The 15533-nt window shown below is 39.1% G+C and overlaps 1 protein-coding gene across 2 annotated transcripts in view; it reads left to right on the top strand.

Annotated features, from left to right (window-relative positions):
* LOC131248391 (SNARE-interacting protein KEULE-like) overlaps positions 1–15533 on the top strand; it is a 57823-nt gene that overhangs the window by 27621 nt on the left and 14669 nt on the right. For both annotated transcript variants that reach the window (XM_058248658.1, XM_058248659.1), the window contains 9 exons: positions 1683–1733; positions 1846–1942; positions 2116–2148; positions 2398–2526; positions 4256–4450; positions 4565–4648; positions 4779–4877; positions 4963–5039; positions 12182–12278. In XM_058248658.1, the coding sequence (XP_058104641.1) occupies positions 1683–1733; positions 1846–1942; positions 2116–2148; positions 2398–2526; positions 4256–4450; positions 4565–4648; positions 4779–4877; positions 4963–5039; positions 12182–12278 (862 nt within the window). The remainder of the gene's footprint in view (positions 1–1682; positions 1734–1845; positions 1943–2115; positions 2149–2397; positions 2527–4255; positions 4451–4564; positions 4649–4778; positions 4878–4962; positions 5040–12181; positions 12279–15533) is intronic.

Below are 15533 nucleotides of genomic sequence, written 5' to 3'. Positions count from 1 at the left end.
AGGGAGAGAGAGAGAGAGAGAGAGCGAGAGAGAGAGAGACCACTTGTGAATAAGAAATTGCAAATGGAGGAGATTCGGAAGTCTTTTAATAGGCAAAATGTTGTTTTTTTTTGCAATAAAATAAAATAAATTAATGTGCCATGGCCAATATGCGATCGCATATGCGATTTGCATATGGATATGCACATATGCGGTCGCACATGACAACACTGGCGTGCGCATGTGTGTATGGCCACGGGTAAGGGGCGCACAACCTAGGGTTTGGATGATTTAGGAGTAGAAATGGGGAGGAAAAAGGGAAAATGGGAAAAGGATAGGGATTCTAGGGTTTGACGAGGAAGAGAATGAACAGAAAAGAAGAAAAGAACTTACCTTTGAAAGAAGGGATATGAGGATCACCGTCAAGGCCTCACACATTCTCTACAATCTCTGGAGAGTCTAGAACTTCACCTGCAAATCTCATGCAAGAAGAATGAGAGAAAGAAAGAGCTTTTCTTCAAAATTCATGGGCTAGGGTGTGGACGTCCCCCCCTCCCTCTTATCTATAGTCTCAAAAAGCAATATTTAAATTAATGCCCCTAGTACTAACTAAAATGTGTAAACAAAAAAAATAATGAATCTAAACTATCAAATCTTAATTCAAACTATTGATCATGTCCAAAATAATGTAAAAATAAAAATGCCTACAACGAGGGACCCATGTGGTCCAAAATCTAAGTGGACCAGTGGTTCGATGGCCTGCAGATAATGATTTGACGGTCAAAGTGGCCAATGGTTGCAATTTAACGGTTGAATGCTCCTATCATAGCAACCCACATGCATCTTCCTAGTATGGGGTCTTCCAAAAGCATGATCCATGCATGTGGGGTCTTCAAGGTGGCCCGCTCGTCCCCATATAGATGTTGTCCATCCATAATGAAACTGGGGCTGCCGTTTGGGCCCTCCTCCTCTGGTAGACCCTATATGATGGCCCGATGTCCTCATCGTTGTGTCTTGCTGGGGATTGTCCATTCTTTTCCAAAATGCCGTGTGCCCTTCATTTGCCAGCATTTGAGCGGGGATGTGGCCATGGTGCGCACTTTATGTTTCAGTCTCATTTTTTAGCAACAAAAGTCAGGCTGTTTGGGTTTCCAAAAGCACTTAAGCCTAAGTGTTCCTCTAGTGGCAAGAGAGATGCATTATCAGGGACCTTGGGCAATAATGGCCTAGATGGCCCTAGGACTAGAAGAACATTCCTGTTTTCTTTTCATAGATGCCACCTTCTAGAATAGTGAGATTTTATCTTTTATATTTGACCTTTTATCCCCTAGCCCACAAATATATAATGATTCTTCTTTACTGTTTATCCTTTTAATTTTATTTCTAGGCTCCATGTAGCTATATATGCTATCGCATAATTTATGACAACTGTATGGTTAATGTTCATGAAAGAGTGGTCGAAGAATATTCTGATAAAATATTAGTATTTTCATCGGAGCATTCTAATAAATACAACCTTGTGTGTTTAAATTCTGTAGAGATTATAAAGTATCTTCGATAGAATGATGATGGCTGTTCCTGGTACTCATGTAAACTTAGAGATTATGTATTATTAAAACGCCAACTACATCTTTTTGTTTTCTGCTTGTGATTGCAAAGCTTTTTGTAGGATTGTTTCTTACTATCTTCTTGGTAACATGCAGTATTACTGTTTTCTTGCGTGACATGTCAGGAAGAAGTCCTTTGTACAAAAAGTAAGCAAGGGTTTTCTATTTGTTCTTGTTCTTATTTTTTGAACTATCTGTCAGAACTTTCAACTCAGGTTGCTTCGGGTTTCTGTATTGAAAATTGATACTTTTCTGTCAGGGCATATGTGTTCTTCAGTTCACCTGTTTCAAGGGATCTAGTTTCTCTCATCAAGAGTGATACAAGTGTCTTGCCGCGCATAGGTGCATTAAGAGAGGTCAGAAGTGGCTCATCTCTTATAGTGATTATGATAATTCGTCTCTTTTGGCTATTGGATCATACTGTTTGCTACCCCTGCATCTTGATTGATAAATTCATCTTTAGTTATTGATTGGTAAGCATTATCCACATCATCGTGATTTTTTTCCTTGTTTGGGTGAGATCATGCAGATGAATTTAGAGTACTTTGCGATAGATAGTCAGGTATCAATTTATGACTTCCTTTGTTCACCTTTTCATTGCTGACTTGCATCTATACCCTGAAGCTATGCAGCTTTTTAAGGCTTTAGGGTTCCCATAGTTTGAGATGTTTTCCTTGTGTAGAGTTCACTGTCTCATAACTTGGAACGTTGCATCATCTTCTTTTTTTTTTTCCTGGTTTTTTTGTAGTTACTACATTTGTTAACTGTGTACACCTTTGATTTTGTATCTACTATGATTTCTCCAATGAAGGGTTTTGTCACTGACAATGAGATGGCATTGGAAGAACTCTTTGGCGAAAATGCAGAGAACTCCCGCCAGTGTGATGCCTGTTTAAACACCATGGCCACTCGCATTGCTACAGTTTTTGCTTCACTAAGGGTATGATTCAATGCTTCTCAAATATCAGTTCAAATCAGTTAGCATATGTTTAGCATTTATTTACACACAGACACACATTGTAATCTATATTCATTGTGTGAGTTTACTGTATCACTTCTAATTACTAGATCAATTTGTAGTGCAGTCAGTGGTCAGGTTTCATGCTGGCATAGTTGAGTGCCCTAAAATCTTTCGAATTTGAACTCAAGTTCTTTTAGATAAGTGGAATAATGATCGAACTATTGGCACCCTCCAACAATCATTGGATGTCCATGAAAGTTGGCCTTTCTCTTGGTAAAAAGGCCTGTTCAATCTCCAAAAATATGCTCGTTAGGAAAACAGATTGATGTAAGTTTAGGTTTCAGAGCCATCTAAATCAGGGTCCACGATTAGTGGGTTTTTTTTTTTTTTTTTTTTTTTTAACTTATGATTTCATTGTATGACACATGTACAATTTCTTATTGCCTGTGTGCTAATCATCATACTCTCTGAGTATTTCATTTTGAAAAGCAGGATAGTATGATACAAAGGCCATACAGCTTCACGTAATTACTGACTGCCCTTATTTTTAATTTAAAGTCCTTCCCATGATCATTAGTCACTCAAAGTTTTAGCATCTGGAAAGCTAATAGGATTTGCTCCTAGCTACTCGTGTTTTCTACAATATGTGTATGACATGTCCAATGCATGTGGGAAGAGTAGGGGAGAGAGACATGCAGGGAAAGGGTGTGACTACACGCTACACAGAGAAAAAGAGAAATGTTTTCAACGGCAGACGACCCATCCCCACTTTTCCTGGTGCTTTGGCTTACTTGAGTTTTAGATCTGCCTCATTTTTGGGCTGATGTCCTAGCATGAGGCAGCCTAATAGATGCATGGAGCGCATTTCATACAGTCATCATGGTGGGTTCCATGTAGCCTTGCATGGCATCATAGAGTATTCTTGGGTTGCAATAGACACAAATAAGAGGTGAGAGGGCTACTTGCATCAAATCCTTTGCTTAAGGCTTATTGTGGGTCAAATATGAACCGTAAGACACAACAACCTCATTTTTAGTTCCCAACATACCTCTATTTTATTTAAATGTCTATCTATGCTCTTTCAATAGTCAAAGCTCTCCACCCTAGGAAAACCATTTGTGGGGGCAAAATGTCCAAAAGCTAGTTGTGTTATATATAGTATGGATAGTAGAAATGATGACAACTTGGTCTAAGTTTGAGAGTACAGTGCAGCCATGGAAATGACATTTTGTTAAGGAGGGCTCATAGGGAGAAAGAAGTAGATTTTGAAAGGTAAATAGATTTGAGAAACTTACCATTAAAAAAAAAAGATTTGAGGAACTATAGAACGTTTGGATAAACTTAGTGACCAACATGTTGTTTTTATTTGTCGTGTTGCATGTAATTCATATCTTAGTCTGCTGCAAATTTTATTTTGTTTTGATTTTTTTGAAGCTGAAAAACGACTATAAATTCAGGCGTGCTAGCCTTTCTATTAGCCTAACTGAACTAACACTAACACTTACAATCTTACTATCCTTTTCTTTTCCCATGTGTTCCACCTTAAGCATGCCTAGGTCCCAATTTATTCAGATCCTGATATTTGCCTGAGTTCAGCAATTTTTATTCCTTGTATAGGAAGCAGAAATCAAGATCTCCGAAAAACTGATTTTCTAATTATTTTGGTTCTGCTTATTGTAGTTTCTAAAGTTTGTTTGTAATTCCTCAGGAACTTCCATTTGTACGCTATCGTGCCGCAAAGTCATCTCTAGATGCATCCACAATGACAACACTTCGGGATTTAATTCCAACTAAGCTTGCCGCAACTGTTTGGAATGTTCTAACTAAGTATAAATCGACAATTCCTCATTTTCCCCAGACAGAAACATGCGAGCTACTCATTGTGGACAGATCTATAGATCAGGTTTAACAACACTTCCTTTCCTCTGATCTACTTGCTTGCTTTGAAAGGTCAATTTAGATGTGTGGAGTATTCTTCATTGATCTATTGTTGAATGTATTAAATTTGCACGTGCAGATTGCTCCTGTAATACATGAATGGACATATGATGCCATGTGCCATGATCTACTAAATATGGATGGGAATAAGTATGTTTATGAGGTAGGCCTTCCAAGTTCCAATCTAAATGTATTTGCATTTTTATTTTTATTTTTTGTTTTGTTTTTTGCTCATGCAGTTTCTTTTGCTTAGTCCTTACTACGAAGGCTCATAATTAAGATGCATTCTTTAGTCTTCAAGCAAATCAGGAACAACACTGGAGAAAAAGGAAGTCCTTCTGGAGGATCATGATCCGATCTGGCTTGAGCTCCGGCATTTGCATATTGGGGATGTATGTCGAATGATTTTAAAATGATCATTAACTACATGATTGGTGTGAAATGTGAATGCTATCTGATCATTAACTGGTGTGCCAGGCTAATGAACAATTAGATGCGAAGATGAAGTACTTTGTATTAAAGAACAAAGCTGCACAAATTCACAATAGTTCGAGGTCAGTGTATTTTTTATGAAATCCATATCGATTATTGCATATTGTTGTTTTATAATCATTTATATAGAGAGTCATAAAAATTTGGTTATGAGATTATTGATGCATACATTAACTTTTATTGAATTATACAAGTAAATGATTACCTTTGGTTCATCATTTGAACCTATAGTGCTTGTTCTTTTAACTAAGATTATTGCATCTGAAAACGACCTTTTTTTTATTTTTTATTTTTTTTTATTTACTGTAAACCATGGTTTACTAAGATCAGTAGGTAATCAGGCAAGAAGAATTTTCCAACATTTGTCATGTTTGTACAGAATCCTGACTATGATGGATATTGGTGAGCTGGCAATTAATGTGACTTAATCAATGCTGATTGAGAAGTGGTCGAATCTTGCCTTCACAAACCTGCCATCCATCCACATGACATGAACTGTACACTGGATGGATCCTGCTATAGAAATCAAAATGATCAAATTTGACCAGAATAGACATTAAAAGATACAAGGTTCTTTTCCGTTCAACATATTGGGTGCAGGCCATTGATCAGACAGTTCTGCTCATGGAATCGCTGCTACTTTTGAAGGGCTGCCATCCGTGGTTTGGACTACCTGGAATATGATTCCAATCGCATCAATGGTGTAAGCATACATTGGCATGTGCAGGACACTGAACTTGTCCCCCTTGTACAGTTGTGTGGCTCTACATTCATTAGTGGATTTCACAAAAGGGCTTTGGTTTGTTAAACTGAATTTGGGCTATGGGTGTCATTTGAGTAGGAACTATTCTGCCGTTGTTGCTTACTGAACAATAATGGTTATATGGTTTGGAATCCCACATCCTAAATTTAAATTAATTAATCTTTTTTTTTAATGAATAAACTTCATAGACTTCTTTCTTTCTTTCTTTTCTGCTTTTTTTTTTTTTTTTTCACCTTTTTATAAGTAGAATTCATCAACTTGTTATTTATGCTTGACTCATCCAGGTCACAACCTTTCTCCCAATAGATTGGGAACATTAGAATGTGTGCTCGTGTGTGCAATTAGCACCATGTTGTATACATATATTTTCTTTGTAAACATAAACATTTAATAAAAACAATAATTTATGACATGCTTAAAAGAAGAAAATCTCTCACTTTGGTGCAAATCGTGCAATCGTGAACTGATTGTAATGATTAGGTTCTCTTCCAGTGAAGAGAAATGAGTAAATGGAGCCACCTTAGACTAGTATGGAAGGAAGGTTTGACCCTACTTATCATAGGAAATTCAAGGGCAGAGAACCCAGTAGAGCTCAAATATGTTTTTTAAATTAATGGCAAAAACTTATACTGAGAAAGAGAAAGGAGAAAACAAAAATGCCTAAACAGCCAACTGACAGGAACCGCTAGAAATACACCCCTAGAATTGCAACCTTGGGGAGGGGGGCACTGTGGGTAAATAATCTGCAGTCTGCTTTATCATTGGCTGACCTAAAACATTAGATGCCACGTGTAATTCATTTAATAGCATGACTGATGTCCCCTTCAATAATGGTTGGATTGACATGAAACTTTGCATATAGCACGTGTCCTTCTAGAAGAACTGCTTCTTCAGTAAACTCTTGCACACCCAAAGGGCCGAGAATTCCAAGATTATCATTCATCCTCTGTACTCACCTGCCTGCCATGTTGACCATGCCTGGATTGCCCCATGAACTCCCATCGAAGTTGAGCTCAAACCACCCATGTGGTGGAGGGCACCATCTCAACCACGACATTGGAGCCTTGCCACACAAAATCAAATCCTCCCACTTTGCTTGAATAGGCTAACCGGATATCTGCTTAGTAGGCTAGATTGCAAACCGCAGAGAAGTGAGATTATTTTTTCCGCTACGGCTCTTCCCAAATTCCTCCTGCTGAGATCCTTTTGTTCTTTTGAGCCATATGGACGAAAGCCTAGCTTCGACATCAAGGTCCACAACATACTACCCAACAGAGCCCAAGCAGAAGACCGCCAGCCCGATATATTTTCACCGATAGAGTCCGGGTTGACCCGCTGGATGTGGAACTGATTGAAGACCCATGACCAAATGAAATTTAGTGAAACTCCAGTGCAGGAGCAAATGGGGAATGGTCTCTTCCTCTTCACAACATTGAATTCAACGATTAGGGACGGAAAATCCTCAACTTTTTAGATGAATCATGGCCAGTCTTTTCCTACACAAGCTTACCAGCAGAAGGCTTTCACCTTCATCATGGTTAAGCCCGACCACACTAGAGAAGGAGAAAGCGCTGATCTATCCCCTGAAAGGATGGAGAAATTACCAAAATATCCAGCTCCCAGGAATCCATGATCCTAGGACGTAGGACAGTTTCCAACAAGCAGAGAAGCTGAGATAACAAGGAGATTTCTTCACCTTTGAGATTCCATCTGAATCTAGGAATCCAGATCACCTGCCCATCCACCTGATGAACAAACTGGCAATGAAGCCTCGGTCAGGTGCCATATGATATGGAGGTTCGAACAGGTGGCTAAGAGCCAGCCTCTTTCGAACAACAGCATCTCAACCTTCGCATGTCACCAACTCTGAATCTGGAGGTCTTCAAGATTAGCATCCCACTCATTTTTGAGGGCCATATTTAGCAATCCAGATTCTTATTAGGAATGGAATTTCACCATTTTCCAGTTTCCACCATTTCACCACTTCATCTTTGAGAGTCCATCTGAACCTCGGAATCCAAATCACCTGCCCATCCACCCGACAAACAAACTACAAAACGAAACCTCAGTCAGGCGCCACAGGATATATAGAGGTTTGAACTGTACATCACCAACTCTGTAAAAATCTTAAGCAGATGATATGCCCTTTCAAATTGCTGACCTCTTTCTTTTGGAAGCTACTTTAACATCCCACCCATTTGTCAAGGGTCATATTTAACAATCCAGATGCTTCTTAGGAATGGAATTTCACCATTGTCCAGTTTCCACCATTTCACCAAGAGAGCAGTATTCACCACCTGGATTGGTCTGATATTGTAACTGCCCTCTTTAAGAGGCTTGCAGACTAAATCCCGAGCCACCAAGGGGAATTTGTTGACTATCCTCTCTGTTATTCCCAAGGAATCTTTTTGAATTGATTCTAGCTTCAACAACCTTGGATCCGCATTTAAAGGGGATAAGAGATGAATTGGGATATTGACTAACACTGCCCTGATTAATGTTATCCTCCCACCCAGCGACAAGAATATTCCTTTCCAAGAGGTGAGCTTAAATCTGCATTTTTCAACCACCCAATCCCAATACTAAGATGATTGTTTGCCCACCTCTGGAGGAACTCCCAGTAGCTTGATGGGGAATACTGCATCCAAAGCAATCTGCCAAACAACTAGCCTTTTGATGATTCCTGATACACTACTTTTAGATGGATTAATTCTCAATCCTGACACCACTTCATAAATAATATCTGTGTAAAATGTCTTTAAAACGTCCGACTTCAGAAACAGATCAATCTTCTAATAGGAGTGCCCTTTGTGTATTGAATGCAAATGCAGACATCTAAGACTCGCCTGATGCACATACCATTGATGGGACAGGACTCGGAGGCTCTTTCCAACTTTCTGTTGCGACCCTCGTCAATCATCATAAATAGAAAAGGGGACATTGGATCCCCTTGTCGAATCTCTCTCCAAGTATTGCAGTAACCCACCGAGTGTCGTTAATTAGAAGTGATAACCACACAGGTGAGAAGCAGGCTCTGACCCATTTTCTCTGCTTATTGCCAAATCCTGTTCTACCTCATTAGAGAGCCAAGGGAATTCCAATTAACGCAATTGTAGGCCTTATCCATGTCGATCTTGAGAAGGAACCTCTTATTACCCTTCTTCTTAAACTCATCTAACAACTCACACGCCATAAGGGATAGCCAACAATGTTTTTGCCCCTGATAAATGCACGCTGGGATGGGCAGATGGAGTCAAGGACACAAGTAAATGGGGGCTGAGACCTTGGCTAATATCTTATACAGATTCCTGATCAGATTGATAGGTTTGAACTCTCAAATTACCTCGACATCCATCTTCTTTGGAACCAAGGCAATGAACAAACAATTAAGGTCCCTGTTGATGATAGCTCTATTGAAGAATTCATCGAAGACCACCGTAATATCCTTCTGAATGTTGCTGCATCGTTGGTGAGGAAAAGCTAGAGGAACTGATATGGACCTGGTCTTGATCCCCTTTGAGTAAGAACACTGCTTCCTTCACTTTTTCTAATGAGAATTTGGCTTCTAGAAATTCAACCGTCTTAGGGATAACTTGTCGAACTCAAGCCCATTCAGGAGAGGCCTGACTGGAAACTTGCCCACACATAGATTCTGGAAATAATCTACCATGGCACAGGTGATGTCACCTTTCTCCAATGTATTAACGCTGCCAAATCTTTTCGACTCTAATTCTGTTTGATCCTCTACGGGTACTGGAGACCTTGTGGGATACGTTGTGTTCGTGTCCTTCACTATCCCATTTGGTCAAGACATCTGCCTCCAGTGAATCTCCTCCTTCATCAGGACATCTTGTAACTAAGCAAGCTCTGCTGCTGTCTTGGACTGTGGGCGAGCTCTCTTCCGACAACCTTTCCTGAGTAGCAAGGTTCTGCAGGAGTTGGTCCTTGGGCCGTCTGTCATCCTCAAACACTTCTTTGTTCCAGGTCTTAGCTCTGGTATCTCTACCTTTCATCGCACGACCTATTCAGAGCTACAACTGAATGCAGCTACAAGAACAATAGGGCAACCGATATCAGATTATAAGAAAGGAGAAAGGAAAACCTGTTGCTTCGGATCAGGATGGAGCGAATGTAATCCCTTGTGACTTCCTCTTTTCACAAATTCTAAATAAATAAAAAAATCCTCTTTTTCCACCATATCTTCGTCGGCATGTCTATGCACTTGAGAGAATGGCAGAATGCAGCTGAGCGATTAGCACATATTTAATGGAATTCGTCCAGCAGGTTCGCAACCTTCCAAGCATATAACCCTGGTTTGGCCCACCTAATCACATTAGCTGGATTCCCTTCAATTAACAAGGGCGAGAGCTAGTGGTCGCAAGCACATCTAACCACATGAAGTAATACTGCTGCTTAGCGACATTGGAATTACAGTGATCCAATGGACCAAAAAAATACCAGCAGGCAAGTATCCAATTGGTTCCTGAGCAGCTCCCAAAACCAGCCAGTCCAGGGTTATTGAGTTGCCATCAAATTTAATTCAATCCAGCCAACACTAGGTGCCTTTAAGCTATCACTTAGGAGGGCAGCATCATATCTACACTAAAGTAGCTCCCTCTAGTTGGATACAAGGAATCGAAGAGGAATCTGTTGGAATCTACCGTCTGCTTTAAGATATATATGCTTCAAGTTATATTGATAATTATATATGTAGTCTGAGGCACCGCTGGAAGCCTGGAAACTTTACTTAGATAAAGTGATTGGTATTTAGGGCGTGTTTGTTCTTCCGTAAATACTGGTAAATAATGGTAAAAGCATAATAATCGAAGAGGAATCCGTTGGAATCTACTGTCTACCTTAAAATATATATATACTCCAAGGCCTAATGATAATTATATGTGTAGTCTGAGGCACCGCCGGAAGCCTGGAAGCTTTATGTAGATAAAGTGATTGGTATTTAAGGCGTGTTTGTTCTTTGGTAAATAATGGTTAAAGCATAATAATGACTTGTACGTGGTGTTTGGAAGAGAGGGAAATAGGCAAGTCTACCTCAGTTTTTGGGATGAAATGCAGTGAAATCAGCGTGTTTGAGTATGGGGGAAAATTTGTGGGTCCCACCATGATGTATGTGTCTTATCTATGCCGTCCATCTGTTTTAGAAGCTCATTTTAGGTCATGAGCCCAAAAAATGAGGCAGATCCTAAGCTCAAGTGGACCACAGCACAGGAAATAGTGGTCCTAATGATGTCCACCATTGAAAGCTGAAAACTTTTTGGGGCCCAAAGTGATGTTTATTTGTCATTCAACTTGTTCATAAGGTCATACAGACATGGATAAAGGTAAAACACAAATATCAACTAGATCCAAAACTTCTGTGGCCCCAAGAAGGTTTCAACAGTAGAGTTCAACTCCCCCTGTTTCCTGTTGTGGGGTCCACTGGAACTTTGGATCTGCCTCATTTTTGGGCTCATGCACTAAAGTGAGCTGGTGGAATGGTTGGACAGCGTGGATAAGACACATACATCACAGTGGGCCCATAGTTTTTGTGCACTTCACTCTACATAATTACTTCAATATCTACTTGGGGCGGTTGCTAGAATTACATTAAGTAAATAGTCATTATTTATTTCCAATGAATTACAATGGAAATTAAAACAACCAAACATGCACTTCATGTAGCAATAGAACTAGAAGCATATAGATCCGAATATTTACCATCTTAATTCCATCTCTAGAAGCTTCATTTTTCTTCAATCACCAATGATCATCAAGATTGTATTAACACTAAAAGAGTCAAGATAACTATGCATAATCACTGCACGTAAAGCCCTAAGGAGTGACACAAAAGGGTTTTGGAAGAATTGCTCCCCTAGGGTTTTGAATCCCATGACAGGAGAGAGAAATCTAAATTTTATTATTGAAATTGGTCGTAAATCTTGTTCATATCATCCCATACATGTCTTTATATACCATAAACATAGTCATAATTAAGAGCAAAGAAACCAAGTCTAAAAAGCCTATTTCCCAATAGAAGTCCTTTACTAAACTATCTCCAACTTGTAATAAAGAAACTATCTAAACTGGGCATTGGGCAACTAAAGTAAACAGTTCAACTTCAACTCAAATTCCAATGTAAAACCAACATATCCTCTATAGGGCTGCTCAGTTTGTACAAAAATCCTACTTATTATATGGTTTGTATGAAGTCCCAAAAAGAGCTGTACAGTTGGACTTGTTGGCCCCCTGTCCAACTGGTTATTGTATTGGGGCCATTTATTGGATTCTGTGCCACACTGTCCAATCAACCATAAATAGTGGCCAGATTTTGTATCAGCTAGCAGTGGACCCACTTGATTATACAGAGATGCTTCTGATGGATCTTACATCATGCGTTGGTAATTCTTTTTTAGTATATTTTTGACTGTCTTCTTAATTATACAGAGATGGTGGTGAATTGTCAACAAGAGATCTGCAAAAGATGGTACAGGCATTGCCACAGTATAGTGATCAAATCGAGAAGCTTTCGCTCCATGTGGATGTAAGTCCCTTGTTCATATCAATGACAAATTGCCAATATTTCTTTTATTTCCAACTAACATCATATTTGTTTCTGAAAATAACATCTTGGGATGCTATCAATCATTGAGGTGGCCTGGGGACTTGGATTTCACTGAGTCATTTGCCTGCTATATATTGAAGCCAAACATGCCTTTTTTGCTTGTTATGTGCTCATTCTTAGTCAGGGGTCTGTTTCCTGAGATATGGTGATTATGACTCTGGTTCTTTATTACCACGTAATGTTTCACAGTACGAAGCTGTGGGTAATTAACTAGTTATAAATACTGATGCCAGCATATGTAGATTATCTAGTTCTTTATTAGTTTTGTGGTTCTTTCTGTGTCGTTTTGCAATTTCTCATTGTTCTGTTTAAAGAGCATATATTTCATTCACTTTTATGTCACTGATTGTTTCAAACTATTGTTTTGCATGGTGTCTGCTGTATCTATATGTTATCTATATTCCATTAAACATTATCCTGATGGATTCTATAAACATGTTGTGTCGTAAGTATAATTGGATTGCAGTTTCAGAAAGATTTATGCCTGTGTTTTGACCTAGAGCAATGACTTCTTTTTTTCTCATGTTCAGAAATTAGCAGGCTTGGATTCGTAACATGTGTCTTTGTTGCAATTCTTTACAAATGGATAATGTTGTGGTCTTTAATCCAGATCTCTTTAGCTAGTTGAGAATGCAACGCATACCATCAAGGTTTACTTCTATCAAAGAAATAATTTGCAGGGGTCCTCAATCCTGATAAATACATTTAGGAGTTGAACCCGCAAAAGTTAACTAGGTGATAATTGCAGCATTGCTATGTCTTGTATGTATGCTTCGTTTGTCATGGCATTGATTACTGGTACTAGAATTCATACTTTGATTTGGAGTGATTCAAGGTTCTAGGAAATTTTTAGAGGGACTCAGAGCTAAATTATTTGATTCCTTTATTCCTTTCTATTCTTTTTGGTCCTCTTCTGTGTAATTTCAAGGCTTAGATATTTGTCTTTGCATTGCTTTTTCAACAAAATTGTGTTGCATTTCAAAAGAAAAAATCAAGCTAGAAGAGATAATGAATATCATTAGGGCCTGTTTGTATTCATTGAAATTGAAGAGTGGAAATAAAAATTCCTGTTGTTTGTTAGTTATTTTTATTTTTTTAATTTCATCTTAAATCAATTTACATTTCTTCCAACTTCTACCATTTTCAATTTCCATTTTAAGACCTAAGATTCCTTCAGGGAAAAATTCATTTTCTGTCTTCTCCTTCGCCATCTCAACCCTACATTGTCTCTGTTGGCATGTATGTTTGTACTTTTGCAAAATGACAACCTAATGCTTGTCTGAGAAGGCTCCAAGGAGTTTGCCTCCCATCCAAGAAGGCTCTAAGGAGTCTCTGCCTGAAAATCCATTCTCTGTGCCACTGCTACAGTGTCATTCTATTGTAGAGCACTTTGCGCATGTACTCTAGACACAGTCGCAGACCAGCATCAGTATTGGTGCTAGCCTCTGTGCTAGTTGCTTGGTTTCTAAGATTTGATGTCGGCATAGCCATTTAAAATTTATTTGGCTGGAATACAAGCCCCTAAAGCCTCCTTCACAGGGACTACTGACTCTCTTCAATTCCTTGCTCGGTACTTCAGACACCGACGCTCTCAAGTTGAGGTGAGCTCCACTAGTTTGGGCACTCATTCTTACTGGGAAGGCTTTGTGCCTGCAACAAACCTCCTAGGGGAAGGCTTTGTGCTAATTGTAAGCCTTTGAGGCAAAGGCCCTAAGCCTAGGTGCAAACCTATTGCAACATTTATGCCTATTGTAGAGCATCCTGACATTGTTCTATGAATAACATGCACTAAGAACTAAAACCTGTTCTACATCTTCTCCACCCTCCAGCATCTATGTGTGCCTGGCGCAAACCACTAAGCATTAGGTGCTAGGAACCTTGTCATCAGATGACAGGCGCTAGCCCTGTTCTGATGGCATCCTTTGCCACATGCACATCCTCTGACGTGTTAGACCCATGGCAATAATAGAACCCATAAATCCTAACCGTGATAGTGTTGTAAGAAACTGTCTGACAGAGTAGTCTGCCACAAGGCTACAGAGTGGCCACAACACTATTTTAACGCAGTTGGCTACATGAGATCTCCAAAGGCTAAAGGCTATCATGTTCATTGAAAATCAGAAGGCTCCAGCATGATCAATGCTGCAGACACTCCGAGAGACGGAGACAAAGGACATAAGATTAGGATTTCATGCGTCTTTTGCATGTCATTTATATTATGTAACATGCTAGTTTCCTTGGTTTTTACCTTTTAATCAAGGGTTTTTTCTCAAGGATTGCAATTAAGGGCTTGTGTAAGATCACGGCCTTAGATTTATTGTTCCCAAAATTGATTAAAACCTTTCAAAAAGGCTTTTTTGGGTGCAAATGTTGTCTTGCTGACATCTGAATCTGAATTTATCAAAAATGTTACATGAATGAGACAATTTTTAAAGTCTCCTTCACCATTAAGATGATCTTAACCATGTGACCTTAGTCAATACTAGCCATCTGTATTTCCACATGGAGCCTACCTTGAGTCGATCTTAACCAAGTGGGGTCCATCTTTAGTCCATCCTAAAGAATTTTATATGTGCCTGGGGCCAGTAGCTGTTTATCTTAACCATATGTGGCCCATCATTAGTTGATCATAACCATGCATATTTCCATGTTCCATCATTGGACGATCTTAACCATGTGGAGCCCATCACTACGTGTTCATACCCCTGTCCATTTCCATTTTGGGCCCATCATTAGATGATCTTAACCATGTTTGGGGCCATCTTTAGTCAATTAAAACCATGTTTATTTCCATGTTGGGCCATTGTTAGATGATCTTAACAATATGGAGCACATTGTTAGTCAATCCCAATGTTTTCCGTATCGTCATTGCGTAATGTATCACACCCTTGGGATAGGGATACATTTCTGTCATCGCACGAGACATCGGTTGTGTCGCGTAATTTATTGTTGTTGTTGGGAAACATTGGAATTTTGTCGAATTTTTTAATGAAACTTTGGGGATTGTTAAAAAGACACCAATACATTTACAAATTATGGAAAAAAAATAAAATAAAAAAATCACAAAAAACAAGTGCACATAATAGGTTTCCTTTGTATAGGGTACGCTGTCTGACTAAACTGATGCAACTATATTCAAAGTCAATTCATAAAATTTATAAATGCAAGAAGGCA

The sequence above is a fragment of the Magnolia sinica genome, chromosome 6, assembly GCF_029962835.1.
Source record: "Magnolia sinica isolate HGM2019 chromosome 6, MsV1, whole genome shotgun sequence".
NCBI lineage: Eukaryota > Viridiplantae > Streptophyta > Magnoliopsida > Magnoliales > Magnoliaceae > Magnolia > Magnolia sinica.
This window is presented reverse-complemented; position numbering and strand designations above follow the sequence as displayed.